General features: G+C 38.4%; 1 protein-coding gene and 1 long non-coding RNA gene across 2 annotated transcripts in view; one reads left to right on the forward strand and one right to left on the reverse strand.

The window, feature by feature from the left end:
- Window positions 1–22,421, forward strand: part of med27 (mediator complex subunit 27) — an 80,160-nt gene that overhangs the window by 27,760 nt on the left and 29,979 nt on the right. Inside the window, exon 4 of the mRNA XM_055167767.2 lies at window positions 19,486–19,579. Within this exon, the coding sequence (XP_055023742.2) occupies window positions 19,486–19,579 (94 nt within the window). The remainder of the gene's footprint in view (window positions 1–19,485; window positions 19,580–22,421) is intronic.
- On the reverse strand, window positions 8,393–14,741 carry LOC129432239 (uncharacterized). Its single transcript, XR_012369718.1, has 2 exons — window positions 12,362–14,741; window positions 8,393–12,207 (listed from the first exon to the last, which is right to left on the reverse strand). It is a non-coding gene; the product is annotated as an uncharacterized lncRNA (long non-coding RNA).

Raw genomic sequence — 22,421 nt, forward strand, 5'->3', positions numbered from 1 at the left:
TAAGGGGTTGCTTCCAGGTTTTATAAGTTGGATAAGAGGGACACCTGGTGGATACTAGTGGAAATACGGATTGCAGGATAAACTTGTCATTGGCACAGAAGCGTTGTTTCTTAACTGACGAGTTAACTCAACACAGCTCGTTCGTGTACTACGGCTCTTTAATCATTTGTAAGTCCTTATCACTATCACATCTAAAATCACTATGGGGTAGTTTCCCGGACAGGGATTAGACTAGTCCTAGACTAAAATAATGTAAGAGCTGTCCAAACTGAAAACAACTTGCACTGATACATCTTAAAATATATCAGTGCCCTTTGTTTTGCCTCAGAATGCACACAAGTAATGTTTTTAGTTTTGTTAAAACTAGTTAAATTTCCTAATTTAACTAAGGTCTAGTCCTGTCTTAAAGGAATAGTCTACTCATTTCAATATTAAAATATGTTATTACCTTAACTAAGAATTGTTGATACATCCCTCTATCATCTGTGTGCGTGCACGTAAGCGCTGGAGCGCGCTGCGACACTTCGATAACATTTAGCTTAGCCCCATTCATTCAATTGTACCATTTAGAGATAAAGTTAGAAGTGACCAAACACATCAACGTTTTTCCTATTTAAGACGAGTAGTTATACGAGCAAGTTTGGTGGTACAAAATAAAACGTAGCGCTTTTCTAAGCGGATTTAAAAGGGTAACTATATTGTATGGTGGAATAGCACTTTTGGGAGTACTTTGGGAGACAAGATGACAGAAAAACACGGCGGATATTGGATTTTGCGTAAAATTAAGAATTTCCTTTTTAAAGGATAATTTCGGTATTTAACACGTTGAGTCTCATGTCTGGTTTGTTTTGGATTAACTACAGTGATGGACACTGAAATTTTGACAATGGGTCGTGTCTTGAGTTTTTGACTCGTTTAGAAGTGTCTCTTGACTGCTTCAGAATGGAAGTCAATGACCATGCACAAACATGTCATTAAAACAACACTTAACGTTCATTTTCAAAACTGTGCTACTCACCGAGTGGTTTGTGGTGTTCGTTGATGATTAAAAACAAGTTGTGTAGCGAAATACAGTTTCTGTCGTGTTTTATTTGGCATTTTGTAAAATTCCATTGACTTCTCTTGGAAGACTCATTGCTCGCTGATATATAACTCCGCCGCTGGAAACGGAAAAGGGGTCTGTTTACATGTGGTTGTAGTTTTTTCGCTCGGTTTCTCTCAGAATAAATTTTTCCCATATTTGATGGCTCAGTGACCAGCCTTAGGTTTGAAGTTGAGCTCGATTGTGACCGTCTATACGCTAGACACCGAGTTCCGTTCAGCGTCCTTGTACGGTAAAGTGATTGTTGCCATCAAGTGGTCGGGAGTGTGCTAACGCTTCAGACTCATATAGAGCGGAAGTATATACGCGGTTGTGAGGTATCTGAAAAAATAGTTCCACTATAGCAAATAACGGTAACTTTTTTTTTTTTTAATGGCATTTATTGCATTTTGGCACCAAACTCTTCATATATTAGTATCTCAAAGGCACATATTGGTACCAAATTTATACATATATGACCTAATGATACATTTTAGGACCTTTTTAAAGGATACTGCCCCATTGACAGCTGCGGTACATATTTTGACTGTTTTTTCTGACAGATCTTCATTGCTGCTTTCTGATCTGATGTTAACTTATTTAAATGTAGATATTCACCTCTTTCTCATACTGTGAGTGCAGTATGTAGCATACACCACATAGCAATGGATCTTAAAACTGTGCTTTGTGGAAAAGGTTTTTCGAAATACCACCTATATACCCTTTAACCCACAGCTTTCACATAATGTCAGTACAAGTAAAAGCTTCTACAAATGTCAAACTACTCCCATCTATGGCGTTTTGCCATTCTTACTTGTCCTAAGCAAAGTGAAGTTACTGTAGGTGCTTCTGATAAATCTGCTTTAAGGCAACTCAATGTGTCCTAAACCCGACTGGGCCATCGGTCTGAATTGTAGATCTTTAATGGCGCTGTGCTGTTTCTCGGATGTTGAACGGGGCAAGGTGAAGAGAGACTGTGGCTCCTCTGTCAAACGTCAGTGTCCTGATGAATTTGCCGTTTCTAAAAGGAGCGGCGCATGAATTATGCAGCGCAACCTTCATGCAAGTTTGCTTTTATGTTCTTTTTTCTCCGATAGCGTTCTGGTCTCGCATGCTCAAATAAGTGAACCGACTGAAGAAAATAATGCTGTCCAGCTTTTAAATGCATTTTGAATGTTTACCGTGTAAATAAATCATATGGTGATGAATAATTACAGTGATAATTGGCCCAGATTTGATGTCCTAAGTAATATGTAAGCAACCGGATGCCCGGCCCTGGCGCTAAATATTTTATAGCCATAAGATAAAACAAATAGCGACCTAAAGAACCTTTAAAATAATCGAATCAAGAAACAAGATGTTCTATTGATCCATTTTTAACAATTAGTCTGTTGTAATCATTCATACATTGACATTAATGAACCGGCATGAGTTGTAGTACAGAGATCCTCAAAATGATTCATCATTTTTAAATGGCATATTAAACTGTGCTGTGATAATTGAGGCCCAGAGGAGAGTCTGTTTTCATCCTCGGCATTCATCACAATATTAATCCTGTAAACAGAATTACACAGCATTTAGTCATATTATCTGGATAAAAGTGATTGCGCTCTGCTTGAACCCTCTCCCACCTGCTATGCAGACTGCCGTTATGCAACATAATGTGATAAATACATCTAGGTCTTTTTTTTGAGGAATTTTTGTAATCTATTTCTTTGGTAAAGCATATTATGTCACAGTTTTGAACAAAACTATTTAAAGGGGACACTTCACAAGACTTTTTTAAGATGTAAAATAAATCTTTAGTGTCCCCACAGTGCGTTTTAGGGTGGTCCTTATTTTTTAATGTTTAAAAGTTTATGTTCTCGCCTCACCAATATGTTTGAATAAATATAAAAAAAAAATCAATATTAATAAATATTTAGATGTTGCTCAAGACCTTTTAAGTTTAAAGGCATTCCATGCAGTTTGACGTTTTTGTCAAACAGCGACCCCTAGAGTCACTGGGGAAAACTTGCAACTGTCGTAATTTCGCACGCCCACTCTGTACGTACCTGTAAGGATCGTGGTGGGCGTGAGATGGACTCCGAAGATAATGACCAGGGAATGTTTCACAATTTCATACAAATATTAGGCTACTGCATGTCTACTAAACTACAGATGATGGTAATAGGATAATAAGAAGTTTATGCCAAGTGTAGAGTAGGCATATAATAATAAAGTAGCCTACCGCGTTGGCTGGCTTATTACGTTTTTACAAGATTGCAGCTTAATCACAAGTAAACAGTCTATAGTCTAACGTTATGTCTACTGTATAATTGTATTTGTTTTTTAATTGTAATGTAAACATTACAAAATGCATTGACAAAGTTAATTGTATACGTTGCATTATTTCATAACATTGGCCGTTATTCGTTGGCCATAAGAAATCGAAATTAGACAAATGACTACGTACACATCACAACACAACACTTGAGCTTAGATGGCCAAAAAAAAACATGTAAGAGAAACGAGTGTTTGTTAGCAGGTCTGCTAAATGCTCTTATGATCGTAAGCTAGCTAGACCCTTGTTGAAGTTATTTTACTGGTGTAATTATCAACACTGGATGAATGAACAGCTTAGTAAAAAAATACACACTACAAGCAAGCGCAACCACATACAACATAGACCGCAAACAAATTTACAAATAAGAGATTTACTTACTTGTCCATCAACAAGATCGCCAGATCAGCATCCCTTTTGCATCCAGGGCTGTCTATTAGCTCACGCCAACGAGTAAAAACCTGACCGAGTGGGACTCTTGTCCGGTTCCTAACTCGGTCAGATTCTCTTTTTCGCTTTCTACTCTCTTCCGAACGGGTTTTCTTAGCTGTTTCCCTCATCGAGCATCACGTCTCAAATGCGCGCGTGCAGTTGTTGTTACAGGCTTGTTTGACTTCATGCAGCGCTGCAAGAACCGACAGCCGGATGACGTCAAAGTGCCGTCTCGGATCATTCTCGCGGTACTTTTACGTCATCCGACTGCCGGTTCTTGCAGCGCCGCACGAAGCCGAACAAGCCCAACGTGTGTGACGTCGTTGCCGTAAAGCAAGTCGTGATTCTCGCGAGATTTGTCAGGGGCGGTTCTCTCAAGCTTGCATTGCTGGTTCTGGTAGCGGCGTCCTTCCCGAGCTTCAACAGGGGGATGATTCGCCATACTATGACGTCGTTTACCATCGAAATGACTTTGAAGCTGTTATATTAAGGTAAAATAACTGCATGGTGTGTCTTTAACACATTTGGTATTATGTGATACTTTGTGCTAGCATGTATAATTGTTTAATAATATACTTATGGCAACAATGGACTTATTGGACCATCCTCCACCATGCAAGTAAAACTGTTTTAGTTGTGATATGTCTTTCAAAGCAAGAAAGCTTCATTTTATATCCTAACACATTTAGGGGGTGAGAGTTGAACATTAAAAAAATGGACCCATTATAATTGACCCATTATAAGGACCAGTTTTAGCTTATTACCTTATAGATCATTTATTATAGCATGATAAAATTGTCACTTTGTAGGTGTGAGCAAAAATGTGTTGTTTTTGTGTTTGTCCTTTTTAAATGCAAATGATCTAATCTCTGCAATAAATGTCAGTGCTGTGGTTGGATAGTGCAGATTAAGGGGCAGTATTATTATAATAAAACCCCTTCTTACATCACAAGGGGAGCCAAATTTCACATTTTTAGGTTGATAGAAGCACTGGGGACCCAATTATAGCACTTGAACATGGAAAAAGTCCCCTTTAAGTTCTTTACTGTAGCTCAATTGGTGGAGCTCCAAGATCATGGGTTCGATTCCTAAGGAATGCACATACCTGTCCCGAATAAAATGTAAAGTTTTAATTAATTTGGTTAGGGCTGCACGGTTATGACAAAAAAATCCCAATTGTTGATCATTCACCTTGATATTGTAATTGCGGTTATTATTTCCAGTTGAAATTTTCTGTGAAGCAGCTGCATGCTAAATTCTAAACATCCCAAACAAAATAATATAATGTAAATCACAAACAATTATGAGAGTTATGTTGGTAGTAAAATAAAAACAAATGGCTAAAGGACACATCAACTTATCAATTTTAAAATCTCTGATTCACCATACTACTGAAATTTACAGAAATGAGCACAAATGGACAGCTGTAATTGAGGCTTTTGGCGATTATGTAATAGGGATGGGACGGAATGAAAATTTCATATCATGATTATAGTGACCAAAGTTATCACTATTATCATTACGTTATCAATATTATCATGGTTTAGTTAAAATGAGATGGAAATGTCAAAAAAGAACTGATACACACACTGAAAACAAGTTTTATTTTTGAAAATCACAGTTTAATATTTCATGTCCTTGAAATCATTCTGTGGTAAAAAAAGAAATAAATCTGTCTAATAAGTTTACCATGAATGAATACAATACATTATCCCTTAAATGCGCCTTGTGCACAAAACTATGTTGCATGTTGTGCACGCCTGCGTCAAACTGATTCTGGCTGGACAGAATTTACAGCGAGTTCTCAAAATCACGGTAATCAAACATGGTTGTAATGATAATTAAATTTTAACCGATAATGCTAACTGTCATGGCATTTTATCATGAAGCCGGTAATCGTCCCTTCCCTAATATGTAATTGTTTCACCTAGAATTGTAATTTCAATTAGTTTTTCAATTAATTGTGCAGCCCTAATTTGGGTATTAGCATTGGTTGTTGGTTGGACAGACTCGAGCGTCAAGCTGAAAATAGGAAGAGAAGTTGCCCGTCAGGGTAAACTCCTCCCTTCCGTCGTCTGATTGCTTTTTCGCAAGTACTTCTGGGTTGGTAAAGTGCGCAACGCCTGCTGCAGTGCGGGGTTTGCCGAAGACTGCATCAAGGGTGCAAAGGGGGCGTTGAAAGGGAGTACACTTCGGAGTATAAAAATGACAGTTGGAACACCCCCTTCGGACTTGTAGACTAAGCGAGCACACGCAATTTAAGGCCACGAGACCGAAAGTCTACATGAAGTGTGCCATTTGGGACAGGGCCATAGATGTCACTTGTGCAGTACCCTTTTAAAAGGTCCTAACATGTGCCATTTATGTACAAATATTAGGGGTGGAACAATACATGTATTCGTTTCGAACCGAATCGGTACGGGGGTCACGGTTCGGTGCATGAATTTAAACGGAGAATACACGGTATGAAAATAAAAAAACTTGCGTGCAAAATAATGAATGTAATGCGGAACTACTGTTAGATACGCGGGTTCTTTATGGACAGCTAATCTGTTGCCCCGCTTTAGCTCTGAAGCTCTGATTGGCGCCGATGCAGCCGAGCTCCGCCTATGTATGCGCTCTATCAGAGCCCGTCTACACATTCTCTGGCACTCTGCATTTTTTTGTCACGTCGACGCCGGTCCAGTCAGTGAATGAGCAGCCGACAGCGAGTATGGCAAGTGGTGTTCCACAAGAGTCTCTTTCCGCCAGCCTCTTTAAGAATGCAAGTTAGGCAAAACTTCAGTTTTCCAGTCAGTTACAATAGTACAGGCGAGAGATTGGTGGAAAAGACAAGGACCTTGCATCGGCGTTGTTCAGCAGTTGTTAGGTATGTGAGTGGAAATACATCTAATCAGGGGTCTCAAGTCTCACGCATTCACCTTGACAAACACGCATTTCAGTCAGTTCAAACGCCACACTTTGTATTTCTCACGCTGAGAAGTAGGAGATAAATTGTCCTGCTATATACAACAGGCATACGCAGGGCAGTTCTGTCGAGTTCAGCTGCTTTCAGTTTTTTAAGCGTGCTCAACTTTACGCAGCGCCATCAGCGTCAGAGTACCGCGAGAAATCTTGCGGAGGAGGCTGATTTCAAATCGCTCTCGCGTTACTCTGACGTCATCCACTTGTCGTTTCTTGCAGCCCCTCGTGAAGTCGTACACACCTATTAATTCATCCTACAAGCCTATTTTTTTTTTGTTCTTTAGTACATTAATATGAAATAAGGCCAAAATGTAATTTTAAAATGTATTTAGGTAACACTTGTAATACATTTGAACCCATATTTGTATGAAAGATGAGTACAAGATTACTTAAAGAGGTATACATTTTTGAAATACGAGATAGCATGTTAAATGCATTTCAGTTCATATTCGTGACATCTGAAAATAACACTGATAAGGACACCTATGTTTTTAAGTACTAAAAAAAATGCCGCCTTCATTTTTGTTTTGCTTTTCCCTCCATTGTACCGAAAGTGAATCGAACCGTGGCGCCTGAACCGAGGTACGAACCGAACCGGGACTTCTGTGTACCGTTCCACCCCTAACAAATATGTATGCATTTTGTACCATGTATGTACCTTTTGAGGTACTAATATATACTATTTGGTATAAACATTTACCTCTGAGGTACTAATATGACCTTTTTGAGTGCAAAAGTGTACCTTTCAAAAGGGTATTGCCACCCTGTAAATACTAGGACAATTATTTGACAATTTTTGTCTGACAGTGTCGACAACATTTTCCAAAGGACTAAATTCTAACCAACACGAAATCGGATTTCTTTTTAAATAAATGTCCCTGAACTTACTGTGCATGGTTCATTGATGGATTTTATTCCAAGGAAACAAACCTGTCCTATGTAACCGTATACACATGGACATACACATGATGGGGGTCATAGCTGACAGCTGAAGGTGACCTGCTGATATGATCATGGTGACTGTCATCAGCTGAGCTAAAGATGGAGTTTCTTTGGCATTGGAGAATGTAAGGCTGCTGCTCTACTGGGATCAATATTGAGTGCTGTTGTCATTTTACTGCTGCCTGTTTCCATCATTGAGACAATCCAGAACCACATCACTACATTCTTCTTGTGTGGCTTGAAGTTTTATTTTAAGAAATTATTTTTACATATAGTTTTTGCATCTGAATGATGGTCAGTTCTTGGCAAATATTTTATTATTATTATTATTAAATGGATAAAGTTCTGGTTCTTGATTTAGGACATTACATCAGTATTACTGCGCCACTGCGTTCCTGTTACTTGGCATCCACTTTATTAAATTGTTGTTGAAGAAGGACATTGCTTGACGGAAGATTTTTTTATTGATATCATTTCATGTTGCTGTGTTTATTTTATTATATCTTGCATGCATATTGTTAGAATCTAATTCTAAGCAGGTCTAGAGGTATGAAGTTTTCGTTGAATCTGTAGTAAAGAGACGAGGTCTGAGGTGAGCAGCAGAGAGTTCTGATATATATCAGGGGCCATGAAAGACACTGACACCGAGATGCAGTTCAAACATAGACCAAAGTTTATTAGACAGGCTTCAGCTTATATAGTGTACAGAAAGGAAGCACTGGTCACCTGATAAACATTTGATAATGTCTAGAAGAATCATGTGGGCAGTTATTGAGCAAACATGTCTGGAGAACAATCACATGATTGGTCCCTTCACAGGAACGTCTGGATACGGATACATAAATAATAATGCTTAGACAGTTGTATTGTGTAAACGGGGAAAGGGAGATTAGAACAGGGAAGTCTGGTCGTACTTCATGACCTGGACTGACCAGCCCATGTCTAGCTTTTGTGCATAGTCAAGGGAAAATGTCACAACTCAATCTCAACTTAGTAAATGCAAGATAAATGAACCGTATCATTGCTTCATTAATCATCCGAGTATAACAATAAAGAAATATACAAGGTTCTATGAAAATATATCAAATATATAAATGTGGGGTGTGGGGGAACAACAATTAAATTCTGACAATGGCCCCTTTGAGACACGTCAGTGGATCACATCTGATCCCACACACCCATATCAAAAAGAAAAATTCCCTTGTGTTTGAAAATAAAATTTTGCATCACAGGTCGTTTGGGTCCACCTTCTATACATCGAGTTATCACTAATCCATTTACTCCAGATACATTATTTATGACATATAACAGGGTTATGGGTCCACATCTGGAAAGCACTGGTTTCATATACTTTAAGAAAATACTTTTCCTAATTGCAGAAATCAAATAGTTACAATTAGTTTATTAAATAGCAATTTCCTAAATAACCCTTATTTTCAAGAAACCAATACCTTTATTATTATTATTTTTTTCTATAGACTTTCAGATCACTATCATTCAAAATAAACATATACCACAGCATATGATCTATGAATCGCTTTTGCAGGGCCAGTTGTGTGATGGTTCGTTGTCTTCCAATACTCTTTGCTCTGCTTCCACAATGTGCTCGCTGAAGATGATGAAAGCTTTGGTCACTATACATGGTTCGAATCCTCTCGGCAGTGGAGCTTCCATCAAGATATCTCACTCGTTGTTCTCCGTTGTTTTCCATTACTAGTAGTCGTTGTTTGGGTTCGTCTCTGGTGTCCTGATCCGTGGCAGAGTGGTGCTTCAACCCTGAGGCGTGAATCCACTGTAGCTGGTTGTCAATCAGAACTCCCATCTTTGTCACAGCCATCACCTTGTCTGGGCCGAGGTATTTTGGCTCTCATACCCTCGTGGGCTTCAGGCTCCTATTTAGAACAACCTGTCCTGGAGCAAAAATGTAAGTTGGTTTTTCTGAGGGGAGAGACAAAGAAAATTAGCACAGATAGAGTTCAATTTCTCAATTATGGACACCACATAGTCTTCTTGTATCACCTCCAGTCACCTGGGGAAGAAATGCCTGCGCGGCCTTTGACCCACAGGGTGGGGAATGGCCTACCCATTAGTATTTCAAATGAAGACAATTGTTTGGTTGAAGATGGAGTCATTCTTATTTCGTATAATAAAGCAGGTAGCAAATCTACCCATTTCTTTCCGTTTCTAACGCAGCTTTGGTTATCCTATGTTTAATTTTCACGTTTAATATTAAAATGCCAATCAATAGACAGCGCTTTAGCAAAGAGCTAGTTACTTTAGACACAAAAGGTGTCTCGTCGTCGGATTCAATTGTTTTCGGTATGCTAAAACGAGGAATAATTTTCAATTGTCAAAATTTTAACTACAGTTTGCGCATCCTCTTTGTGATAAAAAAGATATTTCATAATTTCCAATCGGCAGTATGCGAATGAAGTCAATCTGATCATGTTAATCACTTGCACAGCCATAGCAAGGTCTGTTTTGACATCATACTCAAATAGTCATTTAATGTGAGCTTGAGCTGCTTCCTTGGCAGCCTCATCTGCTCTTCTTGTTTCCCACAGCCTAGTCATCATTTCCTGATCCATGATCTTTTACTTTCACTATTGCCATTTCAGACGGTAGCTGTACTGCTTTTGTCAACCGTCCTACCAAATATGAATGAGCTATAAGCTTACCATCTGTTGTCTCAAAATCTCGGGCTTCCCATGTTTTTAAAATTTGTGGTACAGATATTTAGAGTCGCGTAGATTGTGGCTTTTTTCTTTCTTTCATTAGCTCACAAACTCGTATTAGAGTTACCAATTCTGCAGCTTATGCTGAGTTGTAATTTAGAGCAAAGGGTTCAATAACCTCACCAGTATCTGACACCACAGCATAACCACACAGGTAGACACCGTCCGATGGCTTTGTATATGAGCCATCCACATAGATCTGACCCCCCCATCTAGGGGCGATTCCATTAAATCGGCCCTAGAGGAACAGGAAGTAGTCAATCCAACAATGCAATCATGTTTTAGATCGTGCTCAGTCATGTCTACCAGTCCCAAAACTGTGGAATTAATGGTAGAAGTGGGCTGGATCGTTACATTTTTGGTTGCCAACAGCGTAGCCTCATACCCATATCGCCTCTGTGCCGTCCTGTGTTGTGTAAAAATGCACCAACTTGATGTGATGTGTAGAGTCATTGACTGTGACAGCACCGTTCTCTCAGCCACCTGTACAAACAGAACATCAGCAGCCACTGCATAAAGACATTTTAGGCATACCTGTTACTACATTATCTAGTTTTCTAGACAGATATGCCACTGGCCTATAAGTGCAACCTTGTTGTTGCCAAAGGATACCCAGAGCCACACCCTTCGCCTCTCACGCATGCAGGTGAAAAGTCCTTGCATAGTTCGGATGGCCCAGAGTTGGGGCCGTAGTAATGGCGTGTTTCAGTGCCATGAAATGAGTCTCTGCTTCATCAGTCCAGCATATCAGTGATGCAGGCGATGCCTTGTGATCAATCGTGCTCCGCAAATGTCCGTCATGGGCAGCACACTCAGGTTTCCATGAGCGACAACAGTTTATTAACCCCAGAAAACTTTGGAGCTGTTACACAGTTTGTGGGAATTTCATCTTCCGGATCAGTTCAACCTGATCTGTGGAGGTTTTTTCGAAGACCTGGCATTAAGACGTGACCCAGGTACGAGAACTTTTGCTTGACCCACCGAACTTTTCTTTTGATGCTTTGAAACCAGCGTCCACCAAAATATTGCAGACGATAATGGAGGCTTCCTCACAGTTCTTTTCAGTCAGAGCAGAGACCATGATGTCATCGGCATACAGCAGACAGCAAACCCGAAAACAGCAAGTTGATCTTTTTTTTTTTTCTCAATGTCTTTTTTCACCGCAGCGGAGAGGACGGATGGTGAGTCAACATACCCTTCTTAGTTCTTGCGCCCCCTATCCTATAAGGCTAGCAGTGGCTGTGTGTCTGGATGCACTGGAACAGAGAAACAAAAGCAGCACACAAATCAATGACAGAAATACTTATGTGTGCATGGTATAAAATTTATAACAGTCGGCACATCTGGAACAATCAGAGACAGAGGAATTATCAGTTTATTGAGTGCTCTTAAATCTTGTGTAAGACATTATGTCTTTCCATCAGCATTCACCACCGGGTTAATCGGTGTGTTGTATGGCGAGTAGGTACGAGGACACCCTGTTAAACAAAATGGTAAATAATAGGTTTAATGCCATCTTCCTTTTCTTTTGACAAAGGATATTGTTTGATGTACACAGGTTTAAGTTTAACTTTGTATGGTTTCATATCAATGAAACCTGTATCATTGTTTGACTGAGTTCATAGGCATGGGTTAATCAAGGTGTCTACATCATGTGGTATGCGGGCGGCTACTGGGTCTTGGTCGGCCTTCTCACTTCCTCCCCCCATAGGCAGAGGATCACTGTATGTCTGTAAACATGACATAAAAGAGAAAACAACATGAGAATCATGAAATTCCATTTTTAACTTATGCATAATGTCTCGCCCGAGCAAATTAAGACAAACATCTGGTATGATTTGAAATTTGTGAAGAAAAAAATGGTTTGACACCTGGAGCTCTTACCTCCAGAGGTGGTGTAATGGGTCAGAACATTTCATTGTGTTTTGTTATGCCAGTTTGTCTGGTAATTACTGTCAGATAGTTTCTGATGCACTTGCTTTGGCTGTTGCATTGACTGTCTACGTGGTGGCGCCCTTGGAATAAAATTGCACCCCCTTTTGAACGACAGTCACATTTCATGTGGCCCCTTTGTCCACATAATAACACATTATATCAAATCTCAGTTTCCTTTCCGGTGCTTAAGCAAGCTTTTTCCCGTTCGATGAGACTTGCACTGAAAACATAGCATGTTCACCAGATGCATCAGACTCACAAATCAGTCTATTCACATTCATATTCAACAGATTTCACTTACCGGTACCTACGATTCATATTATTCAACAGCATATTTGTAACAGCGCACTCAGACTTTGTCAATCGGTAATCTAGAATAGACTCATAATGCTTTAAAACGTGTGCAAAATTCAGAGGCAGTTTCATTTGGTTTTATCTTTCCGTTTAATGCAAATGATAAATACTGGCAAATGCCAAACCGTTTATCTAGAAAAACGCGCAGCTGATCAAAAAAGCATATCATGATATTCATGATCTTCCCGTGTGAGTGGATTGCGAGAGGCTGCAGTCCCCTCACCTCCAGTCACATGGTTTTCCCGAATCAGACAGCGGCACGTATCAGTTATGTTTTTTTTTTTTTTTTTTTTTTACATCGCTCTCCAATTTTCAACAAAATAGCACAAATCTGCCCCTGTGACGTGTGCATACCTCTTGTGAGATTGCAAAACATTCACGTATTTTACAGCAATTTGTGGGGACGATAAACTTCGGCTGGTACTATTCGACATAAAATATGGCAGCGCATCTTGCGTTGGGGGTTTTCAATGCAAAGTTATTATATTACTAACCGCTAAGTGACGTACAGTTCAACATAAAAACCTTTATTATTTGTATACATAAATTCATCAGGCTTTTGCCTGGCCGTGGCAGAATCACCCATCTTCAACACAATGTAAACAAATAATAGCAGCAATAACAAGCAAACAGCAATAAGCACAAATAAGCAATTGACAAACACCCGGGTTTTCTGTGCTCCTCTACTCAGCCTCAATACATTTACGTATCGTTTCGTTCTTTAGAAGTTATATATTAGTTTGGCAAATTATTTGAAATTTGCAAAAATCCAGTTTTCATAAAATGTCATAAATGTTATTCATATAGTTTTAATAAATTTCTTTGATAGTGGGCAATGCTCGTTTTATATTCAATTCAACGTTTCGTTGATGATTACTCAACAATAACGAATAACAATAACACCGCGATCTCAAATATACAGCGAGCTCTAACTGTATACTTGACCTCGCTCCGTACGCAGTCAATGCTGCATGTGCTGGTAATCTCGATTACCGCACCCGTGAAATTTAATTGACAAGAAATCACTCGTTGTCAATTTATTTCTTTCTTTTACTCGTGAGCGACTATCACTTCGTTACTAGCAATTAATTCGTAAATCAATTAGCCAACGGTGGCGATTTTTGGGCCACCTGCCCCACGTGGGCCGAGTGAAAATGACCGATCTTGTCTCGAGCACAAGATATGGGTCCTACTGGGACTCTACAGGGGTAAGCGCTGTATTTCAAATTTATTAGAAATATCACGACACTTACCCCTTTCTGTAGGTCCTCCCCGATCTGCGGTGTTCAAATTTCGGTCTCCGGTTCTGTCGGGAGGAGGCTCACCCCCCTGTCGCCGGACGAGCCCCCAACTGTTAGAATCTAATTCTAAGCAGGTCTAGAGGTATGAAGTTTTCGTTGAATCTGTAGTAAAGAGACGAGGTCTGAGGTGAGCAGCAGAGAGTTCTGATATATATCAGGGGCCATGAAAGACACTGACACCGAGATGCAGTTCAAACATAGACCAAAGTTTATTAGACAGGCTTCAGCTTATATAGTGTACAGAAAGGAAGCACTGGTCACCTGATAAACATTTGATAATGTCTAGAAGAATCATGTGGGCAGTTATTGAGCAAACATGTCTGGAGAACAATCACATGATTGGTCCCTTCACAGGAACGTCTGGATACGGATACATAAATAATAATGCTTAGACAGTTGTATTGTGTAAACGGGGAAAGGGAGATTAGAACAGGGAAGTCTGGTCGTACTTCATGACCTGGACTGACCAGCCCATGTCTAGCTTTTGTGCATAGTCAAGGGAAAATGTCACAACTCAATCTCAACTTAGTAAATGCAAGATAAATGAACCGTATCATTGCTTCATTAATCATCCGAGTATAACAATAAAGAAATATACAAGGTTCTATGAAAATATATCAAATATATAAATGTGGGGTGTGGGGGAACAACAATTAAATTCTGACACATATGAAATATAAAAGCAATGAACTCAACAACCTGTGGTTTACACTGCATTTAAACAGCTAAGGCCGGCTGTGCTCCCCTCCGCATTTAACATCGCCCGTTAGCTGTTTAAAATTCACTGTAAATCACAGCTTTATGGTGCTTATTGCTTTAAATTATAATTCAAAATTTTGACAAATTATCAGCATGTGAGACCCTGGACCTCAAAACCAGTCATAAGTAGCACTAGCATATTCGTATCAATAGCCAACAATACATTGTGTTTATTTATTAATCATTAGTAATATGTGTTGTTACGGACTTCTTTTGGTTTTTAAAAGCGATTTTCTCAATATTTCGATTATTTTTTATTTTTTTGCACCCTCAGATTACAGATTTTCAAATAGTATCTCAGCCAAATATTGTCACATCCTCAAAGTAAGGAATAATTAATGATTTGCCGTTGAATTATAAGAAAATAATGCACACCCAAGGTGGTAATGTGACACGATGCAAAGCACCGCGGGTATGCATTATTTTCAAATAATTCAAAGGACTGGAGTCAATTATTCTTCTTATATTCCTACAAACATTGCTCTGGTTCCTATTTTGAAAACATCTAAAAAGTTAGGTTGGTGTGCGGTTTACAGAAAAATAATCAACACCCAGGGAACATTTCTCAGCCAATCAGAATAAAGCATTCAACAGGCCCGTGGTATAAAATATATGTATACACCAATGAAAAGCTTATTTATTCCGCTTTCAAATGATGTATAAATCTCAATTTCCAATTTTATGGTCCAGGCTCACATATGTATGAAATTAATTTAAAAGAAATATACTATATTATAAATTCCAGATGCATTTTAAGAGCAAGCAGGTTGTTAATTTTCCATATTGAAGAAGATCGGTTTCATTCTTGTGCTGCATTGCAGCAACCGTAGACTGTAGAGCGTTATGAAAATTTTAGTCATAGCTGATCCCTGATTAGAGGAAAGCCAGTGTTGGTGTATCAGTATTCATCTCACCCTCACATGCAGTCACAAGAAAGGGCTATTTGATCACTTTGTATCATCCATCACGCTGGGGAAGCAATGTTACCTTGTTACATCAAGATGAACAAAGCACATGCACCTCCTTTTTAGTGGTCCTCCGACACCAGCTTCCCAGCATTCTCCTGGGTCTCTAAAGATGCCCTTTCTTGTGGCCGTATCGTTTTTTTGTGTAATCCACTGAAACTGTTTCATCATCCGGATGATAATCTGATGCATTACCATTCAATTCACACAACAGAGACGATTGTTAAACTGTTCTGCAGAAACTGCGTGTCCACTGAGCATTCATTAACTTTGCATTTAGATTACAAGGTTGATAGAAAAAAGCAACATGACTTGAGCATGTCAGGACTTGTTATGTTCATGATGCACGCATTCATCAAACAGGTTTCTGATCAACAAATTAAAAGCACAGGTATTTAAGGTGGTAAATTTGTTTTATGAAATTATATAAATTGTAATAATAAGTGTTGGAAGTCTAAACCCAAATCTTATCTGTGTTTTTGATTTCTCCTTTTGTTAGTAGCTTGGTTATTTTCATATTGCTGTGCTCGATTTTCTTGCTCTGAATGATGGTCAATCTGCTTTTTCCAGTCCGGTCCCCTTCTCACTCTCATAATGGGAGAGGGAGGGTGTTACTGCGCCGAGTCGAAGTACTCCCAAAAGTGCTATTACGCCATAAAATATAGTTCCTCTTTTAAATCCGCTTAGAAAAGCACTACGTTTTATTTTGTACCACCAAACTTGCTCGTATAACTACTCGTCTTAAATAGGAAAAACGTTGATGTGTTTGGTCACTTCTAACTTAATCTCTAAATGGTACCATTGAATGAATGGGGCTAAGCTAAATGCTATCGAAGCGTCGCAGCGCGCTCCAGCGCTTACGTGCACGCACACAGATGATAGAGGGATGTATCAACAATTCTTAGTTAAGGTAATAACATATTTTAATATTGAAAATGAGTAGACTATTCCTTTAATACTCAATAATACTGATTTGTTATTAATGTAAAGCTGCTTTGGAACAATTGAGCAATTTTGAAAAGTGCTATGTAAATAAAATTTTATTAAATTGAATAAATATTAATATTATAAAAACATATTTTATTCAGCATTATATTTATCTTGTTTTTTTTCTGTTCTAGGTTTACCAAAGAACCTCCACAATTTATATCTCGTTGTTTATGAACCAAACATCATGTTAAATTACAGTGATTATATACAGATGATTAAATTAATGTACATTTGTTCATGTGCAAGAAGTGTTCAGTACGATAATATAAGCCACACTATTATAGACTCAATCAGAGCTGTACAATTTTTGTTATGTGATGCTGAAAATTATGGGGTAGTTTGCATGGAGATTGGCTAGGTTTTATTCTAGATGTTATGAATTGTGATGCTTTAAAAGATAATACAACATGTCTTGTCTTGTAACCAACCAACACTTCACAGCAGTGCCATTGGAGATATAATTGCTAACCCCATTTGGTTTTATCCATTCTTATGCCAATAACTTACCAATGCCAGTAGTAAATAATAATTGCTTGGCTGAGGTGTCTATTGCCTAGAAAAGGAGAGTTTTGTTCATGTGAAGTATAATTCACAGTCATTTATGATGAAAATTTAACTTTATATTGTTCAAGAAAGATCGTTTTTGAGTGTGTTCATTTGCTGGTGGAAATTTTGTTTATATTTGACCAGTTGTTCAAGTAATAACTGTAAATGTACTTTTCGGTTAAACGTGTTAAGGCGTGCTTCGAAATTAATATTGCTTTTACAACTGTAGCAACACACTAACATTCAAGTTATTTCTGGTCTTGCTGGGCGTTCACAACAGATGCGGTAGAGGCGGCAAGCGCGGGTGATTTACATGTTAAGTCAATGCAAAGACACGATTAGGCATCCTGCAGCGCAGGAAACACACAAGTTGAAAAATCTGAACTTCGGCGGATTTCCGTGCCGCGATCAGGACCTTGCTGTAGTAGTGACGTGATTACAGGAAGCGAGCGGAGTCTCAGCCGAGTCGCAGAAGCCCCTCCCATGACGCGAATTTCCACATGAATGTCTCGAATGACTAGAATTTCACGTGCAAATGAAGCGAGTAAACGCAAAATGTTCAAGCGTCCAACTACGCGTGATTAGCACGTTTATGCCGCCTCTACCGCGGCTGGTGTGATCGCACCATTATAGGTTGTTTTGTATGTTAATGATTATACTGTATTCATGTTCTTGTTTATTTATTATGCTGGTATTATTTAATTCAAGGTAGAAGCTTAGTGAAGGCACGAGGGAAATAATGAACAAACAGTAAGATATGTTTAACAATTTCTCTGTGCTTTTAAAGTGTTTCCTACTGGGAAAGAAAAGGCCACTGTAGGAAAATCACTACAACGTGAAGCAGAAACTTAATCCATGTCGATCTTTCCAGCTGCATCTATGCTTGCGAGCGCGCCCATCATTGCACCTGTCCGTGGGTTACTCGGGTTCTCCGATACCACAAGTCTTTAAAAAAGAATAGCTCAGTTGGTCCAATAACTTTCAAATGACTTTTAAACAGATCCCTTTGCCAGCCACCCACCATCAGTTCTTTAATGAATTATTTTCCTCTTCTGCGTGCAGGGCCGGTCCCCAAAGTCTATTGATAGCTGATGGCAACGGAGATTTTCATTAAACCCTTATTAGCATTGACCCTACAATACATGTTGGGCGACTCGTCTTGGGGTCTGTTCTGCTGACTCAAGGGATGGCTGAAGGCTTTTGGCTCTCTGAGTTCAGTTTATTGATGTCTAACGAGGAAGTTGAGCAGCGCTGGCAGGGTTTTAAGTATTCATTTTCTTCTGAAACATTGAAGGTTATGTCAGATGTGGTACAGGAGAGCCGTTTGCTGAGGGTGGACGTAAATCGATGCGTTAAGGCTTTAGCTTAAAGGTAAAGACGTTATATAGTGTATGGTCTTTTTATCCCTATAGAAATTAAACCCCCTAAAACATACTTTTAACACACTGTTTAATTGGCATGCTAACAGTGTTAGCATTTTTGGTATTGTTTTTCACCTGAATCTTATTAACTTTTCTGCTTTCAGATCTTAATGTTTTGTGTTTATTAAACATTCTGTGCTGGAAATGCATAAAAAAAAATGATGAAGTGGCAAACTTATTTTACAGCTCACATCTAGTATTAATTTGCTGAAAATACACACAATTAAGTAATATTTTCAATTTCAAACCTAACCAAGTACACTGATTTCTAAAAATAAGTTTTTGTGTAAAAAATGTTAATCTCTCTCTTTGTGTGGGAGATAAAGATAAATTAATAAAATCTATATATAATGTATTTATTTAATAATTTAAAAAAAAAGGAAAAATAGATCCATCATTTACATTTTTGTCTTACTTGATAGGATTTTGTTATGTAAAACAAACTGTACAGTGATGTTTGTGTGTAAACCATTAAAATGCATTAAGAGAATTGGTCAAGATCGAACTTTAATGTGATGATACACAAACGTGACCATTACTTGCTGACACAGACCACCTCACCTGTTTATGCTACATCAATAATGTTGTTTTCAAAGTAACAATTATTTTTATCAATACTGAGGCCCTGATGAATAGCCATTGATTTAGTATTGACAGTGACCATGACTCAAGAACGTCCTATGCATAAAGTGAAAGATCAGCAGCTGTTCTACTTTAGATACTCTTTCTTGTTCTAGATACGTGGATGATGTCATATCCCGAATTGGACGAATGTTTCCTGATTTTTCAATCGAGCTCTTCCGCCCCAACGGGACATCAGCAGTTCTTCTGGTAAGACTACACACACTGATTCAGTGTCTTTTGCTGCTGTGTTTTTGTGACATTTTATGTGCTTGAGATGTCATTCTGTAAATGTTTAGTGTCGTCACCCTGTACACGTAATGAATGAAAATTATAATTATGTTATGTAGTTAAGTATTCGATTTTTATTTGAGTATGGTTCACATTTCACAAAATAATATTTGTGTGACAAACAATTACTAAAATATTTTACACCCCTGGTACCTCAGGGTTATTTGCCAGGAGTCTTTTCAGTTTTAACAACATTTAAAGGCAGGGTGTGCGATTTTTAAAAAACACTTTGGATAAAGGAGTCGGGCAGAGTTAGATCGAGTAACAGTGTTGTCATGCATAACCCAAAATGTAACGATCCATTTTCCGTGTATTTGTGAAAATGGCTTATGAAACACCTGTGAGCTGCAATAGGAGTGGTTGTTGTGATTGTCTTTTCACAGAAATAGTATTTGGCCAATTTCAGTTTTATTGCTTTTTTATGTTAATTACTAGTTGTATATGGCTTTATGTAAGATAATGATGGCTCTTGTGGGCCTTGATGATGGCACTAACAAGTCTAATTGTATATTAGGGAATTAACAAGAGACAACAACAGTTTGTGGTTGATATCAAGACAAAACTTTGACTTGTTAAAAATAGCTGTCTCTATAGGGCTGTGAGATTTGGCAAAATAATAAATTTAGATTTTTTTCATAACATTTGACCAATTCACAATTCGATTTTCGTTTTTTTTTTACTAGTCAACTTAAAATGTTACTACAACAATAGTGCAGTAACATTTCCAATCTCTATCCAATAACATTATTTTTATAAGATGCAAGAACATCTGGTTAAAAAAACTAAAGTTCTAATCCAAGTGCACTAAATGATAGTTCAACATGGTATAAACATAAAATCATTTTTTCTAATGTTGTTGTATTTGATTGAAGTTTAAGTACAGCCATAATTTCACATCACATGTTAAACGAAAAATTAAAACTATTATTTCTCCTTAAAATTCTAGTGTTCCGTGGGATGGACACTGCATTATTTGACAAAAAAACTGCATCAAATACAACAACTCAAAAACAAAAAGCTAAACATGTCACATATCTTTGGAAAGCTGAAATACTTTTGATTCGATTGAAGTAAACCGTTTTAGGATACAATAAACACAGCAGGTACAGTTTGTGTCCTTTTTAAGGCATTTTTTTAGCCTTTTAACTATTCGTAACATTCTTCTATGATTTGTTTAAAATTTGATTAGATTTTTCATTCCTATTTTTATCAATAATTTGGATAATGTATGCTGTGATTGACTTCTTTACCATTCTTTAAAATGAATCTGTTCAAATAAATCATTACTAGTTTGCAAATTATACATTTCTAGTCACGATGCTCACCTTGCCAACGAGGACATCGCAAACTTTTTGTATAGGGTATAGTTGCATTTTATTCAAATGAGCACTCTCTGTGCAGACCGAGGGGCAACCTTCCGATCTCTCTGATGAAGCCAATACGGAAGTGATTCATCGACTGGCCGCTAGAGGCAGGCTCCAAAAGGGAGTCAATGGCTGCGTCCGAAAACTCTAAATTGCTGCCCTCTGAGGCAGCTTTCCAAGGCAGGGAGGCATCAAGGCATGTCCGAATTCAATGTTTGGTTTACTTCCTGTCTCCTGAGATACCTATGCGTAAGCGTACAATAAGAATGTGATTGGTCGAGCCCGGTCGAGTTCGAAAAAATAAAATGGCGGCCAAGGACGCGAGTGGACCACCAATTTAGTGTAAATAAAGGTAGATGTTCACTTTTTACACCTTTTAATTGCATTTCTAGCGAGAAATTAGTATTGTAGTTTTCAAATATGTGATTAGTTTTACAAAGGCTTATTTCAAACACGCTGCCTTTGAAGTGCGTCCGAAAGTCTTTCTCTGAGCTGCCTTCATGCCTCCGAAGTCATTTCCTCATGAGGCAGCAAGGCAACGAGTCACTGCATTGAGTTTTCGGACGCAGCGAATGGCTCAAAAAGTGTTTTTGGTCTGAATAGCTAATTTTGCCCTTCATGACAACTTTGAGGGGGTGAATTTTTTTGTAACTCATCCGTTTAAATTATATTAAGCCTTAAACTTCTGTAATTAATATAAATAAATAATTAAATAATTAAGGCCGTGGCCACTTGAGTTACGGTTGAAGTCACTGCCACTAGGCGGGCGTGGTTTTAGCAACCAGTCACCTCAGCTTCACCCACGTCCCGCCTCTTTACCCATTTTTGGATATCTGCGAGTGACGCCAAGATGGCAACAGCAGGCAACGCCTACTTTAAGCTTCAAAAACGATCTTCAGAAACCTATGGGTGACGTCACGGACACTACGTCCATCTATTTTTACAGACTATGGTGCAGACACAACGCATCATCTGCTGAAATATTTGCAGTCAGTGCAGACATGTTTTCTAAGCAGCTAATGTTTCAGACATGTTTCAAATAATTCAGCAGGTACAACTGCCATGTGAGGTTTAGGACATGCTTTCAGTCATCTGTACTTTTGTTTGTTGCTTTTGATGAAAAAAGCTAAGAGACAGACAGGGAGGAAAATTGAAGAAGGACACGCTCTGTATTACTTCTCCCACAGCATACACAGAATAAAAGCAGATAAAATAAAAAAGCCTAATTGGTTTCGGAGTTTTGACATTTTGCCTGGGCGGCTGCCGTTTCATTTTCAATGCAGTATAGCCCTGCTTTGTAATCAGTTTCACTTTGACTGTAACGAACTTCCAAAATATTGATTATCCAATATAAATAAAATTAAAATCGCACCAAAACGTAAATTCGAATTAAACAA

Source organism: Misgurnus anguillicaudatus, chromosome 5, assembly GCF_027580225.2.
Source record: "Misgurnus anguillicaudatus chromosome 5, ASM2758022v2, whole genome shotgun sequence".
Classification (NCBI taxonomy): Eukaryota; Metazoa; Chordata; class Actinopteri; order Cypriniformes; family Cobitidae; genus Misgurnus; species Misgurnus anguillicaudatus.